Source organism: Herpailurus yagouaroundi, unplaced genomic scaffold (assembly GCF_014898765.1).
Source record: "Herpailurus yagouaroundi ecotype Mexico unplaced genomic scaffold, PumYag 28, whole genome shotgun sequence".
NCBI classification, from domain to species: Eukaryota; Metazoa; Chordata; class Mammalia; order Carnivora; family Felidae; genus Herpailurus; species Herpailurus yagouaroundi.
This window is the reverse complement of record NW_024412376.1, coordinates 90,525,491-90,538,139: the sequence shown is the minus strand read 5'-3', so window position 1 is coordinate 90,538,139 and position 12,649 is coordinate 90,525,491. Positions and strand designations below refer to the sequence as shown.

The 12,649-nt window shown below is 33.7% G+C and overlaps 1 protein-coding gene across 1 annotated transcript in view; it reads left to right on the top strand.

The window, feature by feature from the left end:
• The window catches only part of GRID2 (glutamate ionotropic receptor delta type subunit 2), a 1,464,148-nt gene that overhangs the window by 868,076 nt on the left and 583,423 nt on the right, over positions 1-12,649 (top strand). The window contains exon 5 of the mRNA XM_040478406.1: positions 10,733-10,786. Coding sequence (XP_040334340.1) covers positions 10,733-10,786 — 54 coding nt within the window. The remainder of the gene's footprint in view (positions 1-10,732; positions 10,787-12,649) is intronic.

Here is a 12,649-nt window from a genome sequence, read left to right as displayed (position 1 = left end):
TTTTTTTTTTAAGATGGGCAGGAACTTGGGGGCTTGAAACCATTTCTGCCTGTGGATTTTTATTCACTATTTATTTAAATAGGAGAAACATGGCTTGTGAAGTTGTTAGGGAAATGGACTAGTGGAGCTGGCTGAAGGTCGAATTCTTCACTGCCATGGGGAATGCGGAAGGGCAAAACTGACTACGTATACACGTAGAAGAATCACTAGATAGAATTAAATGTCCAGTAGGGGTTGGAAGACTTGAATTTGCAGTAACACTAAATCAGGCATTTCTGTGATCCCTTACTAGGAAAGGTGGAACAATGTCAGTGGCATTCAGGGTAACTCTAGTCATTTTGTAGAAGTTGTGCAATTATAAGCACTGACAGGTAAGCATACATGTAAACAAAATTAAAAAAAATAAAAAATAATTTATCAAGGGGTTTAAGATCAATGAAAATTTGAAACTGTGTCAGATGATTTTGAATATTCTTGCCTTCTGTGATCATAGCATAGGGTCCTTTGTCAAACTCTGAATTCTGTTCTACAAATGACATTTTGTTTGAGCAGTTAACAGTTGGTGCCTCAGTTTCAACTGACATTTTGTTACTAAACACAGTTCTAACACCATAAGGTGATTTGTCAGTGGTAAGAAAAAGATGGTTTATATTTCACCATAGTGAAATAGCACAGACGGGAGAGTCAATTGCTTGAAATTCTGGAAAGTGTCCATGCTGTCAAGTCCCACACCATTGAAAACATTTTTTTTATAGTAGGCCACAAGGTATATTTTTTATGAAAGAAACTAGAGGAGAAATTCAGAAACCCCAGAAAGCGTGAATCTTGTTTTGATTCTATAAAATATTCAAGGATGGTACTTCCAATGAGCTTAACTATCTTGAGAGTGACCAAAATAATTAGTTTAGGACTATGGCCATGGGAGTCCGCATTTTGCATTTCCTTATTTTCTTTTGGGTACTTTGCATATCGAAATTAATAAATACCTTTTGAATACTTTTCTCCCCCCTGCAAAGTCTTTTGAGTTTAAAATCATCAACATTTTATACCACAATTGATATTCTAGAAAGCACAGTCACTGTGAAATATTAGAAAAGCCCAAGGATAACAGAAATCTTGAACTAAGAATGTCTTTTAATGAGTAATACTTCCACAGTGGCTTCATCAATGATGAGTTATTGGTAGCCCAGCATATGGCAAAGTTACACAAAGAAAAGTAGAAAACTGATTAGCTAGCTGCAGAAATTAGATGTTTAATGGCCTTATTGCCTCATTGCCACAATAAGAAGCATTGTACATTTTCTCTTCTAGAAGCTTTTGACCCTTCATCTGTGGTGATAATCAAAAGTTCTGTTATGAAGAGAGGACAGGACCAGATAATGTTTCTCTGATTAAGCAATAACTGCACTGTGTGTGTGTGTGTATGTGTGTATGATGTTATATATAATGTTGGTCAGTAAATCAGTACAGCAAGCTACTCACATTCTAAAAGAATATGGGAATTAAGAGTAACTTAAAGAAAAACAAATTTTCTTATACTGCTTCAAGGAAAAGGTCATGGAATAGAATGATGGGTAAAATCATCTATGTTCTCAAATTTTCCTATGGTTAATTCTCTTTCACAGGTGCACAGTAAATACAAATACATTATACAATGGAGTTTAAATACATAAAACACCAGGGTGTATCATACAATGTTATACAACATTCAGTTTAACTGTAATTGTTTTCATTTTGAAGAAAGATAATGGTTTCTGAAGCTTGGATAAAGAAGGCTATGAAAATATTATATAGGAAAGATGTTTACTAACTATTGATCCTGGCTTACACACCCAGCTTTATGACATGGGTTCAGTTTCTTCAGTTTCTTATGTAAGGTGGACATAAATGTGGTGGTTACATCATAAGGATATAGTGAACATTAAATAAGTTATCATATGTGTAAAAGCAGTTTGTGCCTGGCATGTAATAAGCGCTCAGTAAGTATTCGCTTTTATTATTATAGATACACTGTAAATAGCATTAAGTAAACATTACTGAATTGGATAAATGTACCTAATTAGTGTTAAAAATCCTGCAGTAACCTAGTGAAGGGAGAGAGGTTAACAAAGGAAAGAGATTAGTATTTTTGATTAGTTACAATGTTCCAGGTGTTTTAGATACATTCATCTATTTAAGCCTCACTATCTGTGAAAAAAGCATTATTCCTATAATCAGGAAACTGAGACTCAAAGTCAGTAATATCGCTGAATATCAGTAAGGTGATCTGGTATTTGAACTCAAGCCTCGTTATTCAGAATATATGGTTTTTTTTCCTGATACCATATACCCTCCAAATGCTGAGGTTTTTGACCTTAGAAATTTTGAATGTAATTCCATACTTCATTACCACATAAATAGTCAAGTTCTCTTCATTTGAGAAAATGTGAAGAAAGTTTCTATTTATTTAATGTTTTTAAAAAATTAAAGCCCATCCGGTGGCTTTCTTCCAATACAAGTTTATCAAATGGTTTAGCCCTAGGTGAAGTAGGGATATCCATGATATATAAACATGGGTTAGGGCTATATAGTTGTCTTTTTTCCACAAACAACATTTAGTGAAAATCTGCCTTGTGCCTGGCAGCAAATTTTTACTGAATCTCAACTATACAACACTGATTATTCCAAGGGTAGAAACCAGTGATCAAAATGAAATTCTTAGCAATGAAATTTATATCCCTAGTGCACAGAAAGAGGCAGTGAGTGAGTGTGTGTGTGTGTGTGTGTGTGTGTGTGTGTGTGTCCTGTGGGATAAGTGCATGGGGGAGCAAGAGTGAGTGATTAGAGAAGTCGCGCCTGATGAAGTGAGATGTATGCAGAGGCCCACATGAAGTGCAGAGGGTGTGTGTATGCACCTGTCTCCCTCTGGGAAGAGCAATTCAGGAGGCAAAGCAAGGGCAAGAACAGGACTGTACCGGAGGGCCAGCAAGGAAGCCAATCCAGCTGAAGAAGAGGGCATAAGGGGAATATAAAACACAACACAGCTCTCACAGTCTCTTACATAGCTAAACACAATTTAATTAAGGATGGATAAAGTTTCGTTCAGAGCACTAGATTAGCACAGCTTGGGGACATCCTTCCTGGGGTTAGGGAAGGTTAAGGGTTGGGAAAGGATTTGGCATTTACTGCAGTCTGCTTTTTGAGAAACAAACGCTTTGTGGAGGAGAGAAGGTAGAGAGGAGATCAAAAGGAACCCAGGGAGAAAAAAAAGGCAAAGCATGGAAGTTCACAGTGGTGAAAAGCCTGTATATTCATTTTCATGTGATCCATAGACTTCTCTATAAGAAACTTTTTCCCCCTTTATTTGCTTCAAGATAACAAGAAAGCTGCATTTCATAAATACCAGCAATTAAGTGTCAATGTGTCCCCAAATCATTTTAAATCAAGTAAGAACTTGTATTATTTTGTTTTCCAGTTATACTTAGGAATCAATTTACGCTGTCAAGGATCAATTTAGCTATCAAAAAACAAACACAGTTAAAAAATTTTTTGAATGTAATTCCCTTGTTGTGCCAAAGGTTAACATATTAGCATGTAGTAAAACAGGCACAGCAAAGGACAAATAGTCTCTCAACAAACACTACTTTTCCTAATTGATTTGGGATAAGTACTTCTTAATCACTATAGCAGAACATCTAAAAGAACACCAATGCAAGCAAACATTCAGAAAGATTTAAAGTTATACAGTGATCCCTGCACTGGAAACAATTGTCACATCTTTATTTACATCCTCATCAGACAAAGTGTTGAAATCATGAATTCACTTTTAATCATTGTTCAATTTCAATTCAGTAATTTAGGACACGGGAAGACCAGTCTATGTCATAGGATGAATGCAGATTCTCTATTTTGTGTGTGTGTGTGTGTTGGTGCCCATCTTTCCACATTAAGAAGCATAGCAGGTAGCATACTGTTGGCCAAATCTCAGCAGTGGCATATTTCCATCTCCCAGGGGGTGTGGGAAGACCCAACTGCACAGCAGTAACAATAATTCTAGCATATCCGTTTATGAAATAACTTTGGCAGTAATGGCAAGAGGATTTGGATGAAAGTGTATTTGTGGTCTTCCAGCTGGAAGATCAGAGCAGAGATTCTAAAGCAAAAGGCACAGAGTGGGATGGCAGATAGTAGCTGCTTGGATAAGAACAGAAGAGAGTTGGGGACCCATGCTGAGCTCAAGGGGAAATGCAAACAAGACAGTCATTTCACAATATCCCCATGTTACCCAATATCAGTTTGAGGGATTACCGATGCCATCTGCTGGATATATTTGGGATTTTAAAATGGAATCTGCACAAGTAGTAATACCCCAGTGTCTTCCTGTACTGTGGCTTTGGAGGTTCTAGTGAGAAGAAAAATGAAAATCAACCTATCTACAAAAGAGAAAACAAAAACAAAAACAAAAACAAAGGAAATGAATCCCAGGTTGACTGTACCTTAAGATGGCTAGAGTTTTGTCTTTTCACTCTGCGTTTTGAAGAATTAGAGTATTAATTGCATTTTTTTAGGAGAACTTTGTGTCATGCATTTTAGTCATACATGACCCTCAGGACACTGATTGTTTGCACTGTAAATCCATTGATCTCTTCCTAAGAATACTACTATATCTGTAAACTTTATATACATTTCCTTTTATACTTTATTGGAGTATAACAGTTTGTTTTGGTTTATCTTATTTTATTTAATTAGGAAGGGAAATGATTAAAAGGAGAAAAGAATCACTGTTTTCCTAAAGCTATGACATATGCATTTAAGTTTTATATAATAGATGATAATTTGACTTTTGTTTTTGTATTTGTTATCATTTTATAGACAATGTCCTCTGTTCATCACACTCTCTGTAGGATTATTTTAAGACCATGATTTTAAAGTTACAAAATTCCTCATGGTGCTTCAATAAAATTTTAGGACTCTTAGGAATACGTGGCTAACTTAACTGCATATTCTAGTCTACATTTCCCCAAAAGTACTAATCCCATAGGATTTATAGTAGGAAAAATGGTTTCCATGATCAAATTAATTTGGAAGATGCTACATCCCAAATATCTTCTCCTGGAATTTCATAAAGACTATTAATTAAAATGGAGGAGTTGGTATTTATTGAGAGTTTGCCATTGTTACATTGAATCTTAATTATGATTTTATTATGTAGGCACTAGCATTAACTCTAGTAACAAATGAGGAAACTGAGGCTTATGGGGTTGGTAAGTTGCTCAAAGTCACATTGGAAGCAAATGGAGGCATTGACTCTTTTACTTTAGAGCTCATGCTCGTAAGTCTGAAGCCATATGTCCCAACATATTAATAAATAAAAACAATATTACATCTTAATAAGAATTTTATGTCAATTATATTTCAATATGGATATGAACCTGCTTAAAGCTTTGAGGAGTCATACGGTAATGACATCTATTTAATTTGGTCAACCTAGCATTTCTAAATCTACCTGCTATAGAACACTTAGGAATTTTAGCAGAAGTAGCATCCCATGGAATACCGTTCCAGAAATACTGATATAAGCTATAACATTGCTAGAGATGAGGAGCCAGGAGGGGAGTAGCTCTTTAATATTTCTCTGGTACCTTGTTCCAGCATAGCTGTTGGTGTCCTTCCCCAGGCATGTTTCCACCTGACAATTCAGAATAGACAGGAATAGAAAGTAAACACCTGATATTTTGGCTGTTGCAGATGCACAGAGCATTGGAACCCTTTGCATAAATGTGTAATATTTAGTACATCCTGCAAAAGGAACAAGTTTAATTTAGTTAAGCCACAAGGTTGAGTGAAAAACAGCATGCTGCTGTTATTGTTTAGTCAATTAAATTGTCCTCTGTGCTCTGAAGAACCGTTCCACATTTATAACCAGTGAGAAACACGCTCTGGCAATTTCTTTGCTTCCGATTGTCTTATATTTAGCACATCTAAAGATCTGAGGACAAATGATGGAAGACATGGTGATAAATTGTCAGGCTTTTCTAAAGATTCAGAAGTTCTAAAGTTCCTGCCAGTGACAGATGGTCTGTCCTTACTCATCGCTTGTCTTCCTGACAGGGCTTGATTTTTTTTCCCCCTTTTTTGCTCGATTCCCTTAACGTAAGCTCAGCTTCCTGGGAGGCAGGGTAATCTCATTTGTTATAACTATGTTACCTTGCATCAGTATGGAAACAACTCTCTATGTAAACAGGCACCCTGCACCTTTACATTATTAACACATGTATTAACACATAATGTACGTGTATAGTGATAAGAGAGCAGCATGGGGTAAGGAGATAAGAAACAGTTTACAAAGGAAAATCCATACTTCCTTTCTGTTATTTTGATAACCAAACATACAGGAGTTTCCATTGGATAGTTTTTTTCTTGCTGACTTGCCCAAGCATAATGCTGATTCCATAGCCCAAGCATAATGTGATCTTTTCAGGAGTGTTTCTTATCACTTATCACCATATATCACTATATATATATGTATATATGTGTGTATATATATATATATATATATATATATATATGTGTATATGTATGTATGTATATGTATATATATGTACATGTACAAATACATATGTATATGTATATACATATATGTATGAATATATGTATATGTATGTATATATGTACATGTGTGTATATGTGTATATATGTGTGTGTGTGAGTGTGTGTGTATTATTTTTAGGATATTCAATATTTCATAGCAATCTATTTTTTTGGGGGGGGAATTTTGGATAAAAAATACAATTAGTGTTTACTAACTTGCTAGACACTTGTGAGAATCCACAGAATGAGAACACATAACTATAACAATGATGTACTCAGTTATAAAATAGATTCCCAGTGAAAAAAGGGAAAAAAAATCAATCAATTTCTTAATCCCTTTCATTGGTTTCAATATGTTTACTGCCACAAAAGGAAATGAGATACTTAGGTAAGGAAGATCGGGAAAGGAAACAATTTTCACTGTTTGAGTTCTAACATAACTGTGGAAATAAATAAAAAGGCTTAAAAAATCCTAAGGTATCTTACAATCACTTCTTAATCCTATATCCAGAAGTAATTCAATTCTTCAAGTTAATAATGACACTAGTCCGATACAGTGTAACTTGAACTGAAGTGTATCAAGTGGAAAGGGATTAATACTACTAAAAAAATAGAAAAATTATCAGATGAATTGATTTGGGATTTACAGTAGTTAATTGGCATCTGTTATACACACCAATAGCTGAGAATTTCTTTTTTATTTAAATATGTCTCTTCTAAGAATGTTCATTATATGTTAGCTCAGTGTGATAATATGTGAAAAGCATAAACAACATTCCCACTCCTTTCTATGTTTTATTTTAACTCTGTTGTATTTTACCTTTCACACACACACACACACACACACACACACACACACTATACACAATTGTAGGTATAGTAGATTTTGTGTATATATACACAAACACACACTGTATACTAGTATAGTTATAGTAGTAGACCTTATTTTATCTGTTTATATACCTATTCTAGTCATATAAGTAAAAGAACTCAAAGCCTACCAGGCTTTCAAAGTCTAGACTACTAAACTGCCTGTCCTCTTTTTATCCCTTCCATTACAGATATCAGTTACCTTTTTAATCAGTGGCTTTTTCACATTGCTTACTTTTAGTAACATTCAGTCATTAGAAAATCAGAGAACTCTTGCCAATTCCTTGTTTATGCATGAAGATGTTAACCTAAACCTAAGAAAAGTATATTTCTCCTTTAGTGGCCCTTAACTCAGATAATGAGTGAAAGCATTAACATTTTGTGTACAACATAGCAATAAAAAATTTCAAAGTTTCTTTATAAAATGGTGCCACAGTGATACTTAGATTTTAGCTGTGTATATATGTATATTTTGGTATGTAATGAAAGGGATGAGACCTGTCTACCTTTGTATTCTTAAGAATCTTTCTGGTATTATTTGTTTTCCTTCCCCAAAGAAAACTGGGCTCATAAAAAAAAAAAAAGTCCTGAACATTCAACATTTTTGAAAAGGTCAACAAATATTGCATGGTTTTGAAATATTATATGCCTTTATAAAATCACAGAATTTAAAATTACTCTAATGAGCTATTTATTAAAGTTTATTAAGGTTAGAAAAAGGTACATAGCTAAGATTAACAAAAATGCATTGCATTTAGATAAAATAGGCTAAATTACTCTAACAAGTAGACCCAAAGTGTGATGTTTCAAGAGGTTTATTTCAGGGTTAGCACAATACCACATTAAGTAGTAGTGGAGGAGTATGGTCTGCTCCATGAACGCAAGTTATCGTAGTAAATGATTTCTTTCTTTATCTGCAGTAATGTGCTAATAATCTTTCTTCTTGTTTCCAATTTATACTGTGGAATGTCTGATGTATTCATGCTCATGAGTGAAATTTAAAGACAAGAGTGAAAGAAGATTATGTCCCTGCTGATCCTAAGCAAGGGAAGGTGGTATAGTGAATAGAATCATGGCCTTAGATGACATATTTGCTTTTCTCCTTTACTGAAACACAAGACTGAGCCTGTACCTCTATATGTTTCATGCTTTGCCTGAAAGCTATTTCAGGTCAGAGTGTGGAAATGAGTAAATTTTATGGTCTAGACAAATTATCAGTGAGTTACCATCGTAATCCTTACCCTCTCCCTCTTTCACAAAATGCTGTTGTATGAGACAACTTTTCACTTAAAAAGGTCTACAAGTTAATGCAGAATTCTTATAATCCAAATGTTGCTTAATCTGCCCAAGCTGAGTCATCTCTTCATTCTACTACTGACATTGTTTCAATATTACTTTCAGTCTACATGTGGCTTTCATTTTTTTTTTTTCTGATTTCTTGCTGTTTCCAAATTTTAGTTATTCTTTTTTTTAGTCATGGATTTTTTTAAACAATGCATTTCTATCTTATCCAGAGAACTACTTTTCTTGTATCAGTCTCTGGTTTGTATTTCTCTAAATTCTTATGGAGTTCTTGCTTACTTTCTAACATTTTTTTATTGCTAATAAATTAATGATGGTTTGTCTAAGATGGTAAAGAAATATAATCATAAAATTAGAGATAGATGTTGTCATTATTGCTATAAAGTGATTTCTTAGTAAAACCGAAAACTGCAGTCACATTTTCCACATTGTTTCACATGTCAATTGAAAATATATGCATTTCAAAATATGATAATCATGATATAACTTAAAAATAAATAATGTATCTTCACTTCTATGATAATGTATCATCTATATAGTCCAGTAAAGTCATAGGGACTGATGTGACACATATGGAAAAAGTAAAAAATTTATACTAAAATTAAAAGAGAAAACGAAGATTCTGAGAATAACTGTATCCTTTCCAAAAACATTGAATCATACAGGAAATATATTTCCAATTGTTTCTTCATGATTCATTGCAACTTTCAACAGTCATTTCTCAGTTGGTCCAAGAACGAGGAAAAAACAATCACCATATTATAGCAATTTCTTGGTAGTTTTTAGAAGCCATCTTTGCTTAAAACCCAATCTTGGGGGGCACCTGGGTGAGTCAGTCGGTTAAGTGCCCAGCTTTGGCTTAGGTCATGATCTCACAACTCCTGAGTTCGAGCCCTATATCAGGCTCTGTGCTGACAGCATAGAGCCTGGAGCCTGCTTTGGATTCAGTGTCTCCCTCTCTCTCTGCCCCTTCCTCTGCTCGTGTTCTGTCTCTCAAAAGTAAATAAACATTTAAAAAATTTTTTTAAATAACCTTTGGGTATTATTGCTGAAAATATCAACAATATCTCTTACAAAACAGCCTCACCTATTATATGCCTGTATGCCCCATGGCATGAATCATAACAAAATGCCTTAAAATATGTATAAAATCGGATAGAGTGGAAACAGATATGAAAGCTACCTCTACTATACACACCCCATCCCCCCACACACATACCCACACACACACTCTAGCTGTGTGTTTACTTTTTTAGTCCAAGCCAAGCTTGGACTTACTTTTTAGTCCAGCTTACTTTTTTAGTCCAAGCTTACTAAGGACCATTTAGAATCAATTAATTCAAAGTTTGTCAGCCGAGATTTCTACCTATATATTGTTTGCTTTTCCATTTACATAAATTTTGTTTGTTATTACCCAGCTAAAAGCTACTGAAGTTACCCACCCATAACTTAATGCTAATATAATGTTTATTGCTTTTAGTTTTTACATTCAGGTAATTTTACAATTGAATCTCCTTAGGGAACACAGCACAAAGTTTTTCAGAACATGGAGCAGTTTACTTTAAGAAAATGGCAAACACATACACAGGGAAATAGAAAAAGATAAGAATGTGAAGTTAGAGCCAGATTGTGGAGGGTTATGTACTTAGATAGAAAGCCATAAAAGCTGATTTGGAAGAGGAAATGTGATCTGAACTACACTCGCAGTTAAATCACTGTATAGCATTATTTATTTTTTTTTCTAGGCTTTTGATGAATTGATTTTCAAACTTAATTAGCAAGTCTACAGTGCTAATAGTACATATTGAACACAAATGCTTCTATAATATTTTGCTAAGTTTTCCATCTTTAATTAACAACAAAGACCTTTGTAATATATGATATTTTTGTTTTGTTTTGTTTTGTTCGCCATTTGCAAAGTATGTTCAGTTGGTTTGGTTTGGTTTTCACTGTTAATGCTGACTGATAGCTGGTTTGTTTTCTATTCTAGGTTGTGGAGACTAATTTGGTTGCTTTTGACTGTCACTGGATCATTATAAATGAGGTAACACCAACTGAACCTTATTGTCAACTCTGGGTCCTGTTTTCATATATTTAGTCACAGCATTTCCTATGGCCTTGGAGTTCTAAGAGGAAACAGAACACAAAGTAAACTTTCAGCTTCCTGAGTGGATGCTAACTAAAAATAGAGTAAGGAGTTTTCAAAAAATTATAAATGGTTTTGAATGAATAAAATAAATGGAGATCATCTTCCCACTGAGTATCTTTTAGTCTTTTCCATTGGCATACACTGCTTGCTTTGGGAAATCATCTTTATAAAAAGTACAGTTCTTTGTGAACAAACTGAAGTCCTCCCAGTGGAGTGCCTGTGCTCCATTTATATTTTAATGTTGTTTCTAGAACTTTTATATCCCACCCCCCTCACACGAGGATTAAATAGTTCAGCAGATGAATATGAATAAATAAAAATAGATATTTTTCTTTTCACAATGAAATATGATTTTAAAATCCATCAAGTTGTCAAGTTCCTCATGAAAGCTTATTGATTTTTGTAAAGACAATACATAAGATTAAAAATATATTATAACATGAGAACTCTGTGAGATAGATTGTTCCATTGGCACCTGCCAATCAGAAATGGAAAGGACAACGAACAAATCAGTCATGGACAAATAATGAGATCACATGAATTTTCCCCAAAAAGACCTAGTATTCATATATCTATTGCTCATGAAAAAAAAGAATTTTTTATTTATTTGTTAGCTGTGTTACTATGGATATATAATATAATCATCCTGTGTCTGTTTTTTCATTTGTACAGAAAGTTCAATCACATTTACTTTATAAGTTCATTATAAAAATTAAGTGAGATACTACCTAATACTCTTAACATACTGCTGACAACCGACATTTACTAAAAGGTACTACAAAAATGATTATAGCACATTAAAGTTCACAGATCACTTTCTCACATGTTAATTTATTGAATAATAAACACTATTCTATGAAACACTGAGAGAATGAAGTTCATACAGTGTAATTGATTTTACGCAGAAAAATAAAAATCTAGATTTTTCAATAAAAGTCATAGATTTTTCAAGTTGTGTCTCCTATACATTGGTAGAATCTTAGTTCTGTTCTTTTTTTTTTTTTAAGCTATAATTAACATATTACATCATATTAGTTTCAGGTCTATCTATAACACAAGGATTATATAGATATATACACACCTTGTATATATGCATATATATATTGTATATTATATATATATATATACACACATTGTGTATGTGTGTATGTGTGTGTATATATATATATATATATATATATGTTTGATCATCACAGTAAGTCTAGTTACCACCTATAAACATACAAAGCTACAGTTTTTTTTCTTGTGACAAAATCTTTTAAGATACCCTCTCTTAGCAGCTTTCAAATATGCAATACAGTATTACTGATTATAGTCACTATGCTGTACATTATATCCCCATGATTTATTTATTTTATAACTAGAAGTTTGTATCTCTTAATCCCCTTCACCCATTTTCCCTATCCTAATCCCCCTCTCCTCTGGCAACCATCAAAAGTGATTGTATCTATTAGTTTTGTTTTGTTTGCTCATTTATTTTACTTTTAAAATTCACAGGTAAGTGAGATCATATATTATTTGTCTTTCTCTGACTTATTTCACCTATACCCTTAAAGTTTATCCATGTTGTTGTGAATGGCAAGAATTCATTCTCTTTTAAAGCTGAGTATTTTCCATAGTGTGTGTGTGTGTGTGTGTGTGTGTGTGTGTGTGTGTGTGTGTGTAACATATATATGTATCTCACATCTTCTTTATCCATTTATCTATTGATGGACACTTAGGTTGCTTCTATACTCTGGCTACTGTAAATAATATTGC